General features: G+C 42.5%; 1 protein-coding gene across 1 annotated transcript; it reads right to left on the bottom strand.

Annotated features, from left to right (window-relative positions):
• Positions 1 to 3,602: 3,602 nt before the first annotated feature.
• Positions 3,603 to 20,922, bottom strand: stk40 (serine/threonine kinase 40). Its single transcript, XM_034112640.1, has 11 exons — positions 20,719 to 20,922; positions 17,416 to 17,542; positions 16,859 to 16,944; positions 16,104 to 16,247; positions 14,243 to 14,467; positions 13,602 to 13,654; positions 10,117 to 10,232; positions 8,000 to 8,144; positions 7,657 to 7,776; positions 7,301 to 7,385; positions 3,603 to 7,130 (listed from the first exon to the last, which is right to left on the bottom strand). The coding sequence occupies exons 2-11, from the start codon at positions 17,531 to 17,533 to the stop codon at positions 6,912 to 6,914; spliced, it is 1,311 nt and encodes a 436-aa protein (XP_033968531.1). The 5' UTR covers positions 17,534 to 17,542; positions 20,719 to 20,922; the 3' UTR covers positions 3,603 to 6,911.
• Positions 20,923 to 22,005: the final 1,083 nt, after the last annotated feature.

Genomic DNA, 22,005 nt, shown 5'->3' with positions numbered 1-22,005 from the left:
GCACAAAACTCAGAGCCCTATATATAAGCTGTCTCTGTGGGCCCCCTTCCTCTCTTGATCCATGTCTCTAATGCACCTTTTAAAATGTATTTACAAATGACTGAGCCAACAACTGTACACATGAATCTGAAGCGGTTATTAGGGAAGTCACTAATGAACTAAATAGAACTAAAGTATAAATAGTAATAATAGAAATAATAATAATCTGTGCACATTTCAACCCTCTTTCCTCAACATAATGTAGTTTACAATGACTTTACTGTGGTTAAATGAGGTTTGCTTGGAGTATCATGCTGCATCTTGTGACTGTGTACACCCTCTCAGCATGTGAAGGACACTGTTCAGGAACTAGTTGTACCAACTGCTCTGTATGTGTGAGGACTACTTCCATTCTTGCAAGGATAATAAATACATGTATCCTGATATTGAAGCTCAAGCCTGTGACGAGTGATATTTTTTCCAACAGGCATATTGTCCAAAATGTTGAATTTAATAAAGTTATCTTATTAGGTCAACGTTTGTGAAACAGTTAACGTTATTGTTGAGGGCTATGCAATGCTAATCACTCGAACATGGAGTGAATTTGACATTGATATATTTTGCTTTTGTGTTATATAAAACAATAGCTTCATGCAGAGAGAAATAGCCCGTTCCTCACAGGAAAATGATTATTATCTGTGTTAGATTTGGACAGTTCTGACTGCTGTAGGGCACAGCATGTGTAAAGTGCCACAACAAAGTCCTTCATCTGCTGGCACCAGTTTATAACCACATCTAAAGTCTCTGTCTGTTACTGAATTAGAGTGCACTCTTTAATGTGGGAGGAATATAAGGACTCCATTTTGTTACCTTGTTTAATTTATTGCATCATGTTAAGAGACCTTTACTGCTATACCAGAACATGAGCACTGATTTCAAAGAGACACAGTCTTAGTTTAAGAGAACATGTCAGCATGGTACTTTAATCAAGTGCAAAGTAAATGAAAAAAGAATAAAACAAGAACATTGCGACACTTCACAGGATTGATGAGTTTTGTGGTCACCGCTCACTGGTTGATGATACTCTAATTGCATTTGTCATTTTCAGATCTTCGGTTTTATCATGTTTTAACAACACTCAACTATGAAGAGCAGGACTGAAGACTAAGTAGGTTGAAAGAAAGAAAGAAAGACCTTCAGCAGATGTTTTCCCTCATATGGGGGCCGTATGCACATTCTGTTTTGAGACTTGATTTGAGGCCAACATGGCTTGCCAACAAAAACGAACTGTGTTCAGTTCCTCTGTAAGAACAAATCATAATGCTGCTAATCTCATTTTCTCTTCTTCTTTATGAGTCCTTAAAGGTTGATACAAATGGAAATACTTACTCAGTGTTTTTGAAATACTTGATACTATACTGGATATTTGATTGATACTTTTTTTGTTACAGTAGCATGTAGAGCTACGGTTATTTTTCAGGTGTTTTTACAGCATACATTTAAAATGACTATCCAGAGAGACATACAATTAATTCTTCACATTCATTGTCCCCACTAGATAGATAATACAGTAAATGTTGAAGTTGCTAACTAACCTACATTTTTACTTCAACAGAATACAAAAATCTAAAGTATAAATAGTTCTATAATTTCTGCATCATTCTCCTCTGAAGTTGAACCTTTTCTACTTTGGAAAAACGTTTTTTTGCAGCACAACTCTCAGGTCAACTCTGCAAATACAATCTCTTCGAATCTAAGGATATTGTCTGAAATTGTTACTAGAGTGCATACATTTAGCAAATACATGCACTGTAGGGGACCGATTTTTGGGTCAAATTGTTTATAATAAATGAATCGCTGCACTTCACCAATTTGTTTCTCACATCCAGCTCTTTCATTTCGTGGGGTTTAATGTTTATTGCAACCAAGAGGGCCCTTGAATTTTCTTTTCTGTCATTGAGTGTAAGCTGTCGTCTTCATGTTTCAAGACTGGACTAGACACTGTATGAAAGCTAGACTCTGTATGATCATCTTCCATGACCAGAGATTGAAATTCCACAAGCAGCTAAACGTCAACAGCGAGCAACACAGATTTGATTTTTAACCCTTTGACGTGTAGATCATCTGATCCCGTGTCCTCTTCTTATGCAGCCGTGAGAACATTAAATCTACTCTGTGTTGTATGTCACATGTTTTGACTTTTGCTCAAATACTGCACACATTTGGTTTTGTGTGTTTGCTGGAATGTATGGTCTGGGCTCGGGGCAATAAAGCTTGGCCTGCTGGACACAGCTGGAGTCACATTCACACGCTCCGACAGACATAAACACACAGAGCAATAACTACAAAGCAGCAGTTTTAATAGTTAAATACACTGCTAACAGTAAAGTATGCACACTCAAAGCTATGACAATAATTAAGTAAACACATCTGGAAAAGTGGATCCCTGTTTAGCCTTTGTCATCCCTGTCCAACTGGATTTGGTCTACTCTTCTTCTAGGAAATTCAATACGTAATGCTCTCTGAGGTAATTAGGCAAGAGCATCGCGGATGTCTGACGTAGTCTTTAATGAACCATCGTTTGTTTGAGACACATGAATCCAGGATGGACCTCCTCAAGGCCAGCTGGTTCTGATTTATGGGGACAAAGCATCTGTGAAACTTTGGACCCTTGAGACTTTCCCGCCCAGCTGGACATGTTGGGAGAGGGGTGTAATGATCCACTGGAGACAAGCTGCAGGATCTCAGAAGGGTGGGAAAGATTACTCAGAACTCAGTTATTCTTTTGTTCAGTCAGCACAGCATGTTGGCCTTTGGTAACTACTTATGAAACTAATCTATAACAAGAGGGTCCAAGGTCTAATCTCCTAATTTGTTCTTTAATGCCACAGTGATTGAGAGTTTAAGATCTAATCCCCTTTGGTAGGAGCCACTTCTCTGCTCCAAAATCTATGTAGAGCCACGTTGTACAGGTAGGTGTGTATCAGTGGGGTTTAAAAAAACAACCCAAAAGGTTGCATAGTGTCTGTTTAAAACATTTGCACTTTTTTTTTTATACAGATGAATTCCAATATGTCCATCAGGCCTGCATATGATGAGCTTTCCATCTGTGTGTAGTTTTTGGCAGGCATGAAATGATTTTGTGTGGAGTTAATGCCCTGCGTGAAGTGGAGTGTGTGCATTGAAAATGACCTGAGGTGAGATGGGGGGGATCGTCAGAGCAGCCCACAGACCACAGTGCTGTCAGCAGGGGGTTTCCTGTTTGAGCACCTCTACCTCGGTGTCGCTCACCACAAGACTGAGGTGGTATGGACGCACAGACACTCGATAATTATTTTTTATGTCCATACTTCACACAGGAATCACCCTCAGAAGACGTAACATTCAAACCACATACAGATGGCTGAAAATGAGCAACTGAACATTTTGTTTGTTAGATCGTATCATGCACGTATGAAAGAAAAATATGTATGAGACTAGAAGAACATTCAGTGAAATGTCCTACAATTCCCTACATGTATTATTACACTGGTCCTATTGCTGGCTTTGGTTTCATTTTCAACAGGAGTGCTCCACCTGCTGGCAGTAAAAGAAAGTGTCAGAATACAAAAACATGACAAAGGTTAATGTTTCCATATCAAAGTTTATTGCTGACATGCATGTAGAGATCTGATGAAGTACAAAAATATGTTTTTTATACAAACGTGTTTATCTGTACAATTACGCAGTTTTTTCCTGTATCTAGATGCCCATGTCCGACCAAGCAGCTTACAACACATTATCCCATTGGGTTTAAACTACACCACATTTCAATCCTACTCCAGTTGAAACAGTCAGCAATACACTGGTTATATACTGAAGACTTAGGACTTTAGAAGCACGGGGAAAATCATCATAAAACTTACATTTTGAAAATTAGAAATACTTTACTACTCATCCAATTAAGGGTCTTCGTCTATTTTGCCTTGTGGTTTCCCGTAGGACACAAAAGGGGGAAATTATCGATCAGTTGCTCTGGCACACCTTGCGAGTTTAAAATCATGCAACAGTCACATGTTTTACACAGAGTTGAACCTCACACTATGTTCATGCTTTTCAGTCCACATCGCCATCTATCAATACAACTCTGTCAAACAAACATTGAATGTGGTACAATCCGCTAGCTAGAAGGTGAAACACTTTTCTTTTTTAATGGGGCGGACAAAATTACATTTACATCAAAGGTCTATTAAACCTGTAGTTACTCATCTGTAGTTGGCCATCATGGAAGATGACACACAGTTCACTTGATGTCAGCATTCAGCAATGGCTACGGTGTTCATGAAATACCCTTTTCTGATGAACAACCTAGACTACTACAATACTGCTGTATACCCATGGAATTCACATTGAGGTGGGAGAAAGCCGACGGCTCTCTTTACATATCATTTGAGCCTCTGGATGTGGTGGTTGAAGGCCAACGTGGCCTATAATGCACGCCAATCGGCATGTGTTGAAACAGAGTTGGTATCTCACTGGGTGAAACTACATACAATATGACTAACGCAGTCATGATGGTACATATTTACATACTGACCAAAGAGTGCAGCTTGGTGTTGGGATTTTTGGGTAAATGGTAGAAAGAAAGAAAAAAAAAAAAACACTACAAAAAACCCTCCCGTCAATCACGATAATGTGCGAGTATCATTTAGTTTTTCTTTAAAAAATATAACTATGTCAGTCTCGTTATTAGTGTAGCTTAAGTTGACCACAGAATATGTGGTTAAATGGCAAGAAAGTTATTTATGAATCCAAAATGAAAATCAAAACAGATGCTACTCTTCCATGGAAGTGGGCGAGGAGGATCGCAAATGAGAATCACTGTTGGAGTTAACACTTTTTTTTTTTTTTTTTTAAAAGCCGAGAGGGTTTTAGGGCCTGTTTCACTGGCATTAGTTGTGCCTAGTCTGTGCTACAAGCCCCAGTGGTTTGGGGGGAAGGGGGGGTCAACACAAGTGAATAAATAAATCAACATGAAATTACAAAGAAGAAGAAGTGAAGACATTTGAAAAGTAATCCAGAGCCTATGTTCATGCGATCCGTTATAAATAGGAAGAAGTCTGAAGCAGGAAGAAGAGAGCCTGAAGCAGGTACCAATGGCAAAAGGCAGGTTGCAGTGTACAGATGCCTAACAGTCACTGGTTAGTAGCTTTGCCATGGTTTCAAGAAACTCTGATACAAAACAAGAAGGCTAGTAGCCAAGCAACCAAACCTAAAATCTATGAGTCTGTATTTTAATTCTTCTATGAAGTATTACAGTATGGATTACCGGCCACCAGCTAGTCTATCTGTATAGAGCCTACATGGTGAGATAATAGAAGCGTGTAAGAGATGAGCTGGAGAGAGGGCCTGAAAAGAGCAAAAGAATATCCCAATCTTAAGAAAGCATTCATGGCTATCGCTAAAACATTCAGTCAAGCCCCGTCCCAGCGAAGCCTGCTCTGGGTTTCACAGTGTCTGCACCGAGGCAGGCCAGATCACAACGATTGGAGGATAGCTTAAAAAAAAGGGTTTGTGGCTGTCAGAGGTGAACAGCTCGACAGCCACGCAGACTCTGATGTCGCCTGGCTGAAACACACACACGCACACTCATGGAGACGTATTAAAGCGTAGGATAGCGGTTCACATTCATACTGAAAAACACTTGTCCCGTGATCTGTCTTGGTAAAGAGAAACAGGGAAGTTGGAATACCTGGAAGCCATTTGATTCTGAATGAGGCTGAGGGTACCGGTTTCCTTGGCTAAGAGTCGTTTTTTTTAAGACATTATTTTTGGCAATAGAAACATGACAGTGCCTGATCTCCACCATAATGGCACCGAGGAAGCGTTACCATCAATATGCCTTGGCAGGGAGGATCCAACAGTGTTTCAGTTCTTGGCATTGTGACTTCCAGGTACCTCACACTAGCTGCCTAGATGCTAAACATAGATTTCCACAGGGGTGAGCAAAAGCATTCTGCTAATATCAAAGCATGCATGTACACATACTTTGATATTCAGTATCTTCAATCCAAAAGGAAGGGGTGAAATGCTACTTATTCAGGTAAATATGAGAAAAAGCTTATTCAGATTCTTTTGAAACCACTTGAGAAGGTTTCTAAGCATTATCACTCTGAGAGAAAACATTAATGCTTTGTGTTACTGGTGGCATCAAGACTCCATTGTTACAATCCCTTGTCTCAGAACAGTGAGCATGGTTTACCAACAGAGAAGAGAGACAGAGAGGTAGATTGATTTGAAGTCAGAGTTACAGACGGGAACAGTCTGGATCATTTTCGGTACAGGAAAAAAGGACAGGAAGAGGGGGGGGGGGGGGGGGGGGGGGGGGAGTGAGAGGACGAGGGTGGAATGGAGGTATAGAGAAGTGACATCTGTGATCAGGAGATCTGACTTGAGGCAATATCATTAACCACGAGGAAGAGAGGGGGGTTGCTACATGATTCAGGTCCTGTATTGCTTGGGGGACCCAGAGTTGATGGGGGGGAAGTGGGGAGATCTCAAAGGGAGGAGGGGTATGGGGGTAATCGTCTCTTCAACTCAGAGCCTTTGAAGCCACATGTGGGACTGTACCTTCAGGGTTGTTTGCACAGTGAGATCTGACTGTGGGGGACCTGAAGGATCCTTAGGCTCAGATCTTCCTCTGGAGCTTTCCATGTGTCACTGGAACATCCAGACACGAGGAGTGAAGTTTGAAATAAGCTAGTTTGTTCTGGTGCCCTCCTCAAACCTGCTCCACCTAGCTTACTATAAGCCCAGATGGGGCCGTCTGTACCCTGATCAGGATGGGCCTCCTGTATGCCAGTTCAGTTTTAGGGGCTCATCCTCCTCAGTCCTCTCTGTGCTCCCTGGGTGGGGGGTGGGGGGGTCAGAGAGGCTGCCATGGCATGGGTGGACTACTTCCGGAGGAACCGTTGAGCCAGTATGGCGGCATCTAGCGGGCTGACGGGCTGGGCGTCGAGACCCAGACGCCTCACAGGGGGGATGCTGCCAAACTGCCGCTTGGTGAGAAAGCTCTTGGCCTCGTGGATAGTGTTCTTCTCTTCAGCCAACAGCAGCTGCTGGCGCATGTAGTTCTCAAACTCGTACTGTGAAGACTCTTCTATCGCCTTGGCCTGAGGGAAGAAAATGTTGTCCGTTCAATGTGCTGCAACACTGAGCTGATAACATGTTCTCTAATCGTATCAAAGAAGTGATGTAAACATGGAGGACAATACAAATGTAACCATTGCTCTGACTTTGGATCTTTCCAACAGGCAATATATTTAGATCGGTAATCATTTACCTCTTGCAGATGTTCTGGATGATTGACCTGATCGTCAATATCCGGCACCACCTGTAGAGGGCCACTCATCGAGGAAACAGACTGCCTGTGATATGGAAAACAACCATGAGACGTCACATTTGAAATGGTCACTGTGGAATCACTGTATGGCTATAAGCAGGGTTCTTATACGGCTACAAAACAAAGTGAATGTGAAGCCAACCAGTGGAAATCTTTTAAAACTCAATGGAGGTAATAATAAACATTTCAGACCAAATGATGACGCATATTTCTCAGCTATTTAAACAATAACTCATAACATGACGAGCAACACCAATGATGTAATGTTTCAAACTTCCAGCAGGTGGAGCACTTACCATGAGGCGATGATGCCGCTGAGAGACTCCAGCACCTCTCCTGCAGTCAGCCTCTGCTGAGGGTCCAACACCAGCAGCTTTCGGATCAGGCACACCGTGTTCTCCGACACACGCCCGTCCCTGAGAGGAAGAGGAGGATAACAGGTAAGATAATATCTAAGAAGCTGTTGAAAGATTACAAAGACAAGTCTCTTAAATCCATACTGAATATAAAAATGTGGTAAATACTGACAAAAATATGATGGGCTTGAATAACTATTTTATAAAAACATGTATACAATTATTGATGTTTTTGAAATGCTGTAGGTTTTTCCATTGCTTCTCATCTCCTCTCTCTACTCACTCTGGGATGGAGTATTCAGCAGCCTTGATTTTGCGGAAGAGCTCCTGAGGTATGCTGTCATAAAATGGGAACTGGCCGTAGAGCATGGTGAACAGAACCACGCCGAGGGCCCACATGTCACTGGGTTTACCTCGGTACGGCCGACCTGGGGACAGGAAGCAGAGGAGATCAACAAATGTGTCATTTGAAAAAGGAGACTACAAAGATCACTGCTGCTGTGCCTTAACAACAAAAATCAATTAAACCATCGTTTTTTTAAATCAACATTTGTGTGTTGACAGTTTTTGCCCCATGAGACACAGGGGTGATTGACCCTGAGACGAGTTCAAGTCCTGTAAGTCAGCAGGTCTAATGATTAACACGATGAGCAAACACAGGCTATGACTCTACATCAGGTGTGTCAAACTCAAGGCCCGGGGGCCAAATCCGGCCCGCGACTTCATTTTCTGTGGCCCCACAAGAGCTTGTAAAGAATATAATATGTTTATTATACGGTTACATGCTACTTTACAGAAGCACGTTGCCCATAAACGACATGTCCCACAATGCATCTCAAATTTGACTTTTTCTTAGAATTTGACTTTTTTTCTTCAACATACAGTATGCATTTTTATCAGAATTTGACTTTTGTCAAAATGTGCCTTTTTTCTTAAAATTAGCCTTTTTCTCATAAATAGATTTTTTTTTCAAAATGTCACTACTTTTGTTTTTCCAGAATGTGGCTTTTCTTTTAAAATCATATTGTGACATTCTTACTGAAGAGACTTGCAATTATTTGCCCTAGACTTCTGCTTTCAGACGTAGTTAATTATGAAGTTATTACCCTATCCGATAATAATCCAATGCAGAGGAAATAATGTAATACAATACATTATTATATTCAATATTTATATATGTATTTTTATATAGTCTTAAAGTTACAACCGGCCCTTTGAGTGCAACCATAATGCTGATGTGGCCCGTGATGACATTGAGTTTGACACCCCTGCTCTACATCCATCATATTTCATAGACTTTTAAAATAAGAGAACTGAGAATTGTTTTTTTTAATCAACCCTAAAACAATAAATCAGCTATAGGTCGGCTATGAATAAACTGCATGACCATAGGCAGTGTTGTTACAGCCAGGCGGTAACAGCAGCAGGCAATTATGTTAAAGCTTGTGACACACACTCACAGGCGGGGGATGGGAGGGGAGGGGAAGGGAAGGGGGTAGATGGGAGTAGTTTCCCTCCAGTGAGTCATCAGTGCGTGAGTCACTGAAGCTCGGTTTAATTGTGTGCCTGTCACGTTATGCTGATATACACGCCCGGGTTCCATCTACAGTTTTTGAGTGGTTGGTGCTAAACGATTTCTGTTGGAAATGATTCCCCTCAATCTTGTACACTGTCCAGGACGATGTTCTGGAAATCAATGATTAAACGGATTGGCATTTGAAGTGCGTGCACAAGCATCGGCCTGATTGGCGTGTGTGTGTGTGTGTGTGTGTGGCGCTCAGATCTGCACATTTACTGTGACAAATAAGCTTTGTGAAGCGAAACAATAAAAAAGGGATTTCTGCTTTTTTTTCTCAGACAAAGAAAAAAAAGTTTCACACGAAGAGGAAAGTAGCTTCCTCGGCAAATGATGAGAAATACAACATCACCGTGACTACACAAACATATGAAGGAAAATAACGATTCCTAGCTTTTGACAGTCCAAGATTGCAACATGACCCCTTTCTTGTTACCCAATAACAGGAAAATCAAACACAAGACTGACTACTTACATAACAACCAACAAGGACCCCTCTTCTAAGCACAACCAGGTCTTGCATTTTGTATAACTAAATACAAATGAACATTTTTCACTTGTAGTAAATACACTTTACAGCTCTATTTCAAATCCTAAAGTGGAAGGTGGCGAATCGGTGGAAATGAGGAAGGTTTTCACACCTGTGCAAAAACAAGTGAGACTGTGGGATTGTTTGTTTTGGGGGACAAAAACTGCTTGATGTGGACCACCCATGAGCAAAATCAGCTTTTCTAAACTGTCCTGACTACGAAGCATCTTGCTTTATACATATATATTGCCTTATTAAAACGAAAATGCACTTAAAAAACGTTTTCTTTTCTTACCACTTAACACATCGGGGCTGATGTAGGCCGGACTTCCTCTCTGGTCTTTCAGCAGGTCGTCCTCGCTCACCAGGTGCTTTCCCAGGCAGAAGTTGGTGATGGTGATTCTGTGAGTCCTGTAAGCACACACAAACAAACAAGCATGTTAAATATATGATATGCTTCAGTGTCAAAATACCTTCATATCCCCACTCTGATGACCACACTTCCTAGTGTTCTCCCCTTTGATTTGATCCAACGAAAAGCAAAAACAGTCTTACTCATCATGACCAATGTAAGTTTGGAATGTGAAACACTGCACACTCATCGCTCAGAGCATGAAGTACACACAGGACGACAGAGACAGGGAGAACTTGCTAGCATGCCTTGTTGTTTTAATAATCTCATAGTTCACTGGGCCTTTACAATACATCAGTATCTCATGACTGCCAGATGCAAAACAGAATACGCACACCCAGTCCTTTTAGAAGGGAGTCTCCCATACCGTCAAGTTGCTGGTAATTTCCTAAACTCTAAATTTAGTAGAACCTTGTATGTTCCCCTGTAGTGAAATGTATGTGAAGACGCATTGAGGTTACCAGCGATATTTGATTGATTTAATTTCATGGGATGCAACGTGATACTATGACATTTTTCTCTGACTCATTAAAGGTACATTTGGTTTGCCTCTGGACTAAACCGTGTCCGTATTAAGCCGAGGGACTATGGACCTTTCTATATCAGTGTGCTCGTTCAGCAGAGAAACATCCAATCAAAAGCTGCACTTTGACAAACATATGAGTCAACTTGTGGCTTGAGATAATTGTCTGGATGACTAAGCCTGCATAGTGATTGGTTGCCAAACGAGTATATAAAGCTCACTGAAGATTTAAAATATGTACACAAACTTCAAGTGCACCCACACAATCAGTCCCATGATGAACACGCACACACACGAAAAAGGCACTCAAAAGCACATTATTGCACGGTCTAGAGCCCGGGTCCTCTCTATAAAACACGCTGCTCACCCACATCCGCTTTCTAAAAAGCCTGAGGTCAACAGCTTCCCCTATTCTCTCTCACTTTCACACCCTGCTCCATCACACACTCACTCACTGCTCCCATTACAGCGTCTGGAGCCAATTTCTGTCAAACACTCCATTTGAAACCAAAAGGCTTGAATCTCCAAAAGTCCCTCGGAACATTCGGTTCACATCATTTCCAGCTACTTATGTGACCCAGCCCTTCCAACAGCTTTTTCGTGTTCCAAGTCTATACAACCATACAGTGGCCTTGTGATCTGCACAAAGATTGGCCAGAACAGCGTGCAGTGCTTCAAGGACCCTCGACATAAAAGCTTCCTTTATAGAGGAGCCTGTTCTTTTGTCTGTGCGCATCACGACCCAGGCTTCTATTCGTGCACCGGAGATTGGGTAAATTAAATTGCATGTTTGCCTCGTGAGGCAAGGGTCCCTCGAGGACTGAAGAGCGACCACACCATCTCTGCTTCCTGGTCATGTGACCCAGGGAAAGTCAGGAAACCAGAAACCTAAACAGCCCCCATGATTTTGCCTCCCTTCCCGCAACATTTTTTGCTGAAAATACACAAGCTGAGGAGAAGGGAGGTTAAACGCCGGGCAACTTCCACCGTTCATTTCCTCAGAGGCATCATTTGGAGGGTTACACTTGTGCCCAAACTTACAGTTGCAATATTCTAGTTTCTAAGGTTGGCTTATTGAATTATGGCTACTTCTCGTCAAGTATAATTCCCTCGTTCAGCAATGTAGGATAAACATTTTCAAGATAGTTCCAGAAAGACTTATTTGTGCCAGACAGCACAACAACAAACCACAATGACTTCCGATTCACTCGGGGCAATCCATCCCTGTACAGCAAATACTGTGAGCTAACAGAAGCTCTCTGGAACATACACAAATAAAACAAATCAAAAACACCTTGCTGTAATGTGTCTCCTTACATTCAAGTCAACACAGCTCTGACATACAACAAGCTAGCAGATTGATTTATGACATCCTGCTTTCATAACAGCTGGCTCTGCAAGAGGAAATCACATCACTCTTGTATAAACTGCTGAGGTTGTTGATGCCGTGTGTGGAGAGGGGATTTTGGGATCGGTCTGCATCTAAAATTGACCGTATCCTTCCCGTACTGCATGCACATCCCGGGTGGAGTGACGGAGGAAACGTGCACGCAAGCAGAGTATAATTCATAAGAGGAGAGGGGAGGAGGTGAAGAGAGGAAAAAAAAGAGGATATGAAAAAGAGCATTAAACAGAAAAAGCAGGAAAGGGATCGGGGTGTAAAAGAAAAATATAAAAAAGCAGAGTAAAGGGTAAAAAAATAATGTGTGTGCGTGTGCGTGTGATGTGCATTGCAGTGTGAGTCAGCTCGGAGCTATGGGGCCTTTGGCAGGCCTCTCCTTTGTCTCCAGCTGGGACGGAGTGTTCCGCTCGCCTGCTCCTCTCTCCGCCACCCTCCTCTGGCCAAAACACTCTCCTGTTTCATCACCACCACCACCACCACTACTACTCCTGCTGCTGCTGCTGCTGGGGGGGAGCAATGGGCTCTGATGCCTGAGATGCGTGTGTATGTGGTAAAGATATGAGCCGAGAACGTGACATTTCAATGCATGTGCTCACACTTGCAGATAATGTATGAGAAGTGAGTGAGACAACACCATAATTAGACTCACGTGTGTGTGTGATGCAAGCATATTCAATGTTTGATTGCGAAGGTGTGTGTGTAGCAAGCGTAGGAAAAGAGAGTGTGTGTTTCAGTGTTAGTCATGTCCCTTCAAAAGAAGTCTTTGTGTGATGATTATCAGAGTCTCCATTAATGTACATGCAAAACTCTGCAAACGGCCATCACTTCAAAGCTAAATCTATCCAAATCATCTCAAATTGGGCTAAAAAAATATATATATATATAACAAAAACCTCACCGTGAGAGTGGCTTCCACCCCTTGAACACACACCTCTCTCGTACACTCTGTACGTTTGGTGTTTTGAGAGGGTTTTACAGATGAGTGGTTTCCCATTCAGCAGGGTCTATCTGAAGTGCAGCACTCTGTGACCTGAGATGCACCAACCGCGGCCCTGTGTGCTGTACAACATTGCTCACTCTGCCACTGAAAACAAAAGCAGTAGCATATTCTTCGCTCCATTTTGCACCAATGTCCAGTTTACCCGCTGCTTCCAAAAATCCAACTACGGGGTAATGAATCATCAGCTTTTACTCAACACACAGACACCGGCCCAGACTCACAGGAGAGCAGGGTTTTAGGTTTCTATAACTGATCTCACTCTTAGTCTGAGAATGTGACCCCTGCTTGGGTTTAAAAAGTCAAATGCACACCGCATACAAGCTGCTGGGGACGGATGTGAGCGGAGACAGAATGACTGACTGGCAGAATCAAATGAATGACCCGGTATATATAGTGGGAGGGGTTATTGCCCTCGCCGAGTGAGAGAATGAGTTAAAGCTTACCGTTTGTTCAGCACCATGTTTCCCAGCTTGAGGTCTCTGTGCACAATGTTTTTCTGCATGCAGAAAAGACAGAAAAGGTTTGGTCAGGTCATGCTCCGTGAATCATTGGTATCACAATTGGTTTGTTCTAGAGAGTGACACACAGGCATGGGAGATGAGTAATCAGGAAGGATGTGCAACTAGTAGGGCTGCTCGATTATGTCAAAAATCATAATCTCGATTATTTGGGTCAATAATTGAGATCACGATTATTAAAAACGATTATCCATTTACTTTGAAAACATCCATTTATTGAATTTTTTTTTGAAAAGTATGTTTTTAACAGTTGATTACCCTGAACTGAAGTATAATTCAACTGAAAAACCAATAAAAAAAAAATATATATAAATAATAATAAAATCGTTTTATTTCGATTATGTTGTTTTCATAATCGTTGCAAGCCAAAATCGTAATTGCGATTAAAATACGATTAATTGAGCAGCCCTAGCAACTAGCTAACAATATCAAAAGGGATTTATTCCGTAGTTGACAAAAACATAGTATCCAAGCTCTCTTCATTGATGTCAATTGAATTTATTTGAGGTTTTTAGAGAAGTCCACTGTTTCTTCGAGTAGTGAATCAAATGTCATCATAGACTCACCTTATGAAGGGCTTCCACGACGCGCACCACATCGTAGAAGATGACGATGGCCTCCCGCTCGCTCAGCCGCTTCTCTTTTATTACGTAATGCTGGAGGTTTATTAGGTCTGCCGTCTTGTCGCTGAAGTCATGAGCACACAGGCAGTCAAGCACGAGGCAGATCCGCTTCTTCATCTTTCGCACCTTGTTGGCCTCCATGTCCTCCACTATTTCGTAGGCACGATCCTGGGGAACAACAACAAAGAGAAGTGTGAGCAGCAATCTCCAGAAAAAGGCTCACTTTGTAGGTAGACAAGAGTTGTTGTTGTTGTTGTTGTTGATGCATTTTAGAAGCACTTCCCAACAGTGTCCAATCGATATAGGTTGAGGCATACATGAATGCATCAACCTGAATGGATTCCTGTACTATGCTGGCGGATCAAACCGATTCATTCAGCTTAGAAAGGCATAGATTCATGCAGAGTAGCGGCCATCAATCTGCAGCCTGCATGTAACCGATGAGACACACCCACCCCTCCACACCGGGTGGTGGAAGGTCATTCCTCTTCGTCCAAACTCCAGTCGTCTTAGCGGAGTCACCACTTCTTATTGATTTCTGTATCAAGTTGTCAGTATTTTTTTTCAGATGCAGTCGGCACCTCTGAAAGCGTACACGTATTAACTGGTCCTCTCGGGGTGGAGATGCTCTATAATAACCCAATCAATATGGCTGGTCTAAATGAATCAGAGTGCATGGCTCAATGCTGCTATTCTGAGAACACCGGGACAGTGGAAAAGACAGGATGTGATAGAGAGAATAAAAAACAGAGAGAGATCTAGAGAGATGGAATAATAACAAAGTTAGAGGAGGAGTCAGACGGGAAGACAGGTGAAGGGGGGGGTCATTGTGAATGGATGGGGCTGTAAATAGAGATGACTGCAGATAAATATGGCTTTTAAATGGTGCCTACTTCTCTATTGAAACAACCCTGATATGGACAATGCAAGCAGCTGGTTGGACAAATTCATATTATTCTTACACAGTGACACCACATATGGTGCTTTTCCACTGCAGGACCTAGCACGGCTTAGTACGGTATGGTTAGGCCTTGGTAGGCCAGGCTCACTTTATACTGCGTTTCCATTACAGTTTAGTAACAGGGGTAGTAACTATAGTAACGCAGTGTAGGCGGGGCGATCGGCTGTTCGCTGCGTAAAACTGCCATGACGTCATTTTCAATGCGAACCACAAAACCAAAACATCAGCCATTAGCTGTTAGCACTCAGAGCTCCTCATATCTGTTCAGAAACTAGACAAAAGTTATAAACAAGTACAAACCACAGACTGTCTGTGTCATGGCGAATACAGTCGCTGGTTTATTTATGTCTGTATAGGCCGTTGTTGTGAGTGTGGACGGAGCATATACAACGTTAGCTTAGCCTGATCGATCCGATCTCCATTCAGATAACACGCATTTTAAAATGTTTTTCGCCTGCCGTCTTGTCTGCAGACTTGTCAAAGCATTAATTCATGTTTTGTTTTTTCGAGAGTGTTTACGTCACTAGTTTAGCATATTCAGCCCGGTTGTTGGCCCGGTAAGAACTTCGTTTTTGGAGGGCCAGAAAAAAGGTGAAAAAGTAGCCCTGGGCCGGAACTACCCCTAGTGGAAAAGCAAAAAAACGTGCTACGTGCTGCAGTGGAAAAGCGCCAATAGTGACCAATTGAAAGCTCTCCATGGTAATGTTGGTGTATTTATCATGTCTAATCATATAGGATACTCGCCCAGAAAATGCACCATAAACTAATTATTAAGACTGATGATATACCATGCCCCTGTTAACAGAAATGTAGTTTTATTGGAAATTGTTTGTAGGTGTTTACCTGGAAGAGGCCGTGATGGTGGACCACCCCATCCTGGTTATGCAGCAGGGAAAGGAGGGAGAACTCTGTGTGCAGCAGCATTTTCCCCTGCCTCTCCTCCTGAGTCTCTCCTGCAGAGTCTGCTCGCTCCTCCAGCGTAAGGATCTGCCGAAAGCACACACGAGAAGAGAGCAAACATTAGAGGTCACAAGACAGGAGCTCATACAGGATCAGACCGCGGAAAAACAGCTTTAACTTTGTATGAAGCTAATCTACGCTCCTGACACAGCACATTAAAAATGAGTGAAGACATGACAGCAAGTTTCATTTCAAATGTACATTGTAGATTTTATAGGAGTTATGCAGCTTTAAAAAAAAATAGCTCATATACTAATGTGAAGCAAACAAGCTGTGCAGCAGACACTGAGGCGCTGCAGTCATTGGTATGAGGGGAGGGTCTTACTGACTCACTGCATGGTCGTGGGGGTTACAAGTAGACATTCCAGGTGGGGCACTACCTTCCTTTCCCCACTGCTACAGCTCCTTCCAGAGTGCAACAGACATAGCCCCAATAAACACATTGCCCCGCTAAGGTTTTGTGTTTGCACCAGACTGAAACAGGAGGCCATAAAATGAACAAGGAACAAGGAAGGTCAAAGGTTCAGATGTCAGCTGGGACTTCATAACTTTGTCGTGAATTATATGTTTAATGAACAGTCTAAACTTATAAGTAAGAAAGGAAAGAATGAAAAATACGCCAAGCCTGACTGACTTACTTTGAGCTGATAGAAGTCGTCCGTGCCGTCCTTTCTGGCCAGACACTGCACTATGCTGGGCACTGGTGAGTTGCCCAGGCGAGGCCCTGCAGAGGATAAGAAAAGGAACAGCTGCATGACCAAAAGGCAGGCAACATGCTGGAGTGTGTGCTCTCACTGCAACTCATTAAAGGCTACATGTGCTCGTACCCATTAACACCCAAAGTGTTATGTTGTCTTTGGCACTCTGCATTGCAAATAGTCAAGGAGTTGTGTAGTAGAAAACATACAAGTTTGAGAGTAGGGGAGGGACATTTAATCCAGCAGGAGGAAATAACCTTGCTCCAACACAGACTTAGAACTTTCTGTCTGAATTCAGGGGGATCAGCTAAATTCTTTACATTCTTGTCTCAGGCGTGCGTACACACAGAGACACCGCACGACTCTCACACTCACACAAAAATACCTTTCCAGATTTCCTGCACAATCCCAAGTGGCACATGGGGACAAACGTGCACCAAGAGACATTTTAGAGTCCATACTTTTGGGGCTTGTGCAAACACTAGCAGCTTCCTTACCAAGGATGAAGGGCCCAGCTCTCTTGGCGTTGTTTCCGGATATCCCAGGACATTGCAGCTTGCTGGCCCTGCCTGATGACTCTCCAGCCCCCCTCTCCGAAGAGCGCCGCTTGGACATACTGGAGCTCTACAGGAGGAAAAACATCCGATTAGATTAGTTAAAGAGTAACTGAATACACGTGACTGCAAGGACACACACTGTGAACTTATAACAACACATAGCAGCAGTGATATGTAACCAAACAATGGTTTTATAAATAGTATGTTTCAAAATAAAGCCTGTACCCAGAGCTTCAGCAGTAATACTCCAGGCTGGACTGCACTGATCGGTGAAGAGAAGAGAAAGGAGGTAAACCTCAGGGCAGCTCCTCCCAGCCTATTTTAAATAACCCTCCCACACATTTAACAACACCTCAGTGTGAATGCGAGGCCATTACGGCTCCATTCAGAATGATGGCTGCTGGCGTCAAGGGTGACACCTCAGATTCAATCTCCCCAACAGGCGATGCAAATGAGCCACCATCTGCATTCTAATGGCAATGTTGTCATGTAAACACATTGCACCAGCACAACATTCTTTAAACAAAAGCATTTTTTATTACAGTCTGAGCACAGAACCACAAACACATCTCCAGCTTTTCCAACGGCAGTGGTAATGGGTTTAATCTGTGTGTTTGATCTGAAAATCTGTAGAGCCGGCTTATCTGCGCAGACCGTCCTCTGACAGGACATGCGTGTTCGAACAAGGCCTAAACAAAAAAATGCCAAGCCCTTAGACTATGATAAAGAACTAGATTCACGTGCCAGAAGAACCAGTGACAAAGTGTGACACATCATCATTAAACCACTACTTTAACCGCCACCACAGCAGATCGACCTCTCCAAATTTAGCGAGCAATAGGTATGCTTTGTTTACTGATACTGAGTTCCTATGTGATGAAACTCCATCTGTTTCCCGTAACAGGGAAGTAGTGCCTTGAACTGAGAGGAATGAGTCACCATGCTGTCGTCCTGAGTTTCTATTGGACAGTTGACAGAATGTCCTAAACGCCCAGGTAATGACACTTAGAGTGAGAGAAATATGCCCCAAGCCTTCATAAAGGTTATGTCAACATGAAAGTCAACACAAAGTGACATATGCGTAAAACTGTCAGTGTGATAGCGGCGGTGTGCATATTTAAGCCAACTTCCCAGGAGAGCTAATTCAGACTAATAACATTATAAACTACCTCATAAACCGCTAACAAGACTTTAGGTGGAGAGCTTACGAGGCTTAACAAACTTCAGAAAATGAAACCAGTTATGCAAGAGGAGCAAACTACAGAATTTGAATCTTTTTAATGAATTCGCCATGTTCCCGTCTCAAGCCTAAAATCGTGCACCACTCGCCAGTTGGCGTTTTTGGGCAGAGAGGAGGCAGGACAGTTGGCAGTCAGTATGGGCTGGTATGAATTCTCACTTCCATGAGGCTTTTTGTGATCCCAGACAGCAGACAGTGTCATCATCATGTCTCTCGCCCATCTGTCTCCATCTCCACTAGTCGTCACCCACTGAGTCTGATGAGCTGAGGTTTTCTGACAGCATTTATGGCACAAGCCAGAGTGACACCAAGTCACGCTGCCAATAGTAAGAGCATCGTACTCTCTAGAGCATGAAAGGCAAATCAGGGATTAATCAGCTACTGCAATTTAGGAGGCATGGGAAGAAAATGATTCACTTTTTTCAACTGATGACCAAAGTGCTTGGCACAATGGATAATGTACATACCACTTCTAATGCTGCCAGATTAATATACAGTATTTCAGATTTGTATACAGCTACATAATACACAGCAAACTGATCCAATGCCATTTATCTACCGTCTAACTGCTAGCTGCAGTGTGGAGCCAACCCCTGACACATCTAAAATGCAAAAGGTCAATGCAACCAACTAATGCACAATGACCTAAATGACATCAGCGCAATGACAGCACACAGCTATCCTTTTCTGACACTGCTGTGCCTCTCTGCACAGCCAGTGATCTGGCAAGCAAGACTGCCTCTGCCTCTGACTGTACCAGAGGGAGGACAAGAACAGATACAGCCTCTGAATCATATCACACAAAAGGAGGAGAGACACGCTGCCGGTGCCCACGAGAAATGTGGGCTCCTTAAATAGTATCTGAACAAAACAACCACGTAGGTGTCTCAAAATCCACCCACCCAGACTCCATGCTACTTGTCTGGCTCTGCAAAAACAGCTTGCTTGCAAAATTAAAGAAGTGTCAGGATGGACAAAGAAAGCATGAGCATGGAGTAAACATAAAAGTGAATCGATCATAAAGCCAGAGAGAAAGTGTGATCCAAATCAATGTATCCACAAATAGATCAAAAAGCAGGACAAAGAGGTAGAGCAACTGGAAGGTCATACAGGCTTTAAACCTGCTGCCTGAATTAAATGTCAATCATTCATGTCAGCTTACACACATCTACCGCCATCAAGCCTACCTCTTAGTGCAGTTGTGTTGACTACAATAACATGATCGCCCAACAAGTCTCTTTATACAAGGTATAATTGTGCATTAGTAAACCAATGTAATTACAAATGCACACAGACTGTTAAATATCAATTGGTGCTATTTTTGCGACCACAAGGTCTGGACACCGTTCAGTTCTGGCAGCGTGTAGTGAAAACGAGACGAGACGTAGAGTAAAACGCTGACGTTATGCCTTACGACTTGTGCAGAACCACTAGACATACAGTTGATAACTTGAAATAGCCAGGTGCTCATGTGTTTTGCCCACAGCGATTGTAATTTGACCACCCGGAGTAGTTTAAAAGGACACCAACGCTAAACCGCTTTACACAGCGTGCGTTAACGTCGCTGAGAAAAACGTTTGAGTGAGGTGGTTATTTCAATAAAAACAAACCTATACATCTTTATACGATGCATATTTGTGTAGGGGGACATTAAAAAACAAGAGTGAGTGCACATTCAAACTTAGTAAGTCAACAAAGCGGACTGAAATGCTCGGATAAAGACCACAGCTCCAGGCACACCGGCCACACAAAGGGGCAAAACAAGGAGTTGGGTTTTCGGTGCAAACTACACAGAGCAGCCGTTAGCTAGGTTACGGCTACTTTAGCATGTTTTCTTACGTGCCATATATGTTTTAACATGATTACTGGCGAGTGACGTTAGCTTAAAACCCAGCCGGAGGCTACAGAGCAGCCGGGAGGCCATTTAAACAAAGTAGGTAACATTACAGCTGGCTAGCTTTGCCAGAAAGCTAGATAGCAATGTAGTCTCCCCCCTCGCTTACCTCGAAACCGCCGGGTAAACTCTGCGTTGTCTGCTTACAACATGGATATTTCTTGGGTACACGCTGTGGTGGATGCGCGGAGCTTCTCGCTTAAACAGGAGCGACCACAGAGGGTTGGTTTCGGGGTTGTTTTAGCCTGTGTTACCGAAATGAGCAATTAAGGAAAAGCCTCCGCTCTTCGCTGATCGCATCTTTCCACAGCGACAGCACCACCTGACAACGGAAATGACGCACACACTTATTTGATTGACAGCTGCGATCGACCAATGCCAGCACCTGAATGTTTTTCATAGTAAACGATGATGAAATTATTTGCATAAGTAAAGTTGCTAAATGAAACACATGACATCATAGTTGCTTTTTACGGGGAAGGTTAAATACACTAAGAAACGTTTATTGCGCTATTTAAACAAGACCAGTTGTAAATGTCAGTGTGAATATATAATACCAAAGGTTATTTAATGTGTCATGAAATAAGTGTTAAACCAATAAAACAATGAGGTACCATTGTGCTACAACATTTGTAAGACAGACAAAAGTAAACCTCTTACATTGATTAACATAAAAAACTAAATAAAAAATGATGCGGCAAAGAGCTCTCAAAACACCCATTTTCACAACCAATAAATAACACAAATGAACAATACTACATGAAAGTGTCTTACATCTTCAGTTCCACCTAAATCACAAATATAAATCCATATTTAAAAGCCTTTTCCTTTTAGGGAAGCCATAAAATACCTATGTGTCTAGTCTAGCTGAATGTAACTGTGAATATATCTTTGACCATTAAATAGTTGCTTCATAAAATGATCTACATTTCAGCTGCTTATTATGACACACATATTGAACTTCATTCAGGTTAACCATATGACTCAGTGAAACTGTGAGTCTTCATCAGTACTTCATAGGATAAAAGCATTAGGTTTTAAATATTTTAGACCTTTTTGAAATAATTGAAATAATTGCAATTTCGCAGGATCACATTGCTAACACACAACTGCCAATTCAGCTGACTAAAAAAAAAAGTAAATGTCTTGTTCGTTTACTCAGCAAGCATATGAGAATGAGTGACATTTATTGAAGCCCACGTGCCCAATTTAGATTCTCCGATTCATCTTCAATTCCACCCACAGCTACCAGTTTCAAACCGGTGGGCAGGTGAGACAGACAGAGAGGGCAAGCTAAATGGCAGAAGCCTTTCTGAGTTGCACTCATCTTCCTGCATTGACTCAGCAGAGCCTATTCCCCCGGCCACATGAAACACTTGTCAGCCTGTGGCTTTTA

This window comes from Trematomus bernacchii, unplaced genomic scaffold (assembly GCF_902827165.1).
Source record: "Trematomus bernacchii unplaced genomic scaffold, fTreBer1.1, whole genome shotgun sequence".
In the NCBI taxonomy this organism is placed as follows: domain Eukaryota; kingdom Metazoa; phylum Chordata; class Actinopteri; order Perciformes; family Nototheniidae; genus Trematomus; species Trematomus bernacchii.
Note: the sequence above shows the minus strand (reverse complement) of the source record. Positions and strands in the feature narration are given on the sequence as shown.

What these genes read in the sequence shown, in the direction of transcription:
- stk40 (XM_034112640.1), bottom strand. Translation starts at nt 17,533, where the DNA reads ATGTCCAAGCGGCGCTCTTCGGAGAGGGGGGCTGGAGAGTCATCAGGC. An exon ending in AGCTGGGCCCTTCATCCTTG is followed by an intron (nt 16,945 to 17,415) that starts GTAAGGAAGCTG and finishes TATCCTCTGCAG; the next exon opens with GGCCTCGCCTGGGCAACTCA. An exon ending in GCTGAATACTCCATCCCAGA is followed by an intron (nt 7,777 to 7,999) that starts GTGAGTAGAGAG and finishes TCTTCCTCTCAG; the next exon opens with GGACGGGCGTGTGTCGGAGA.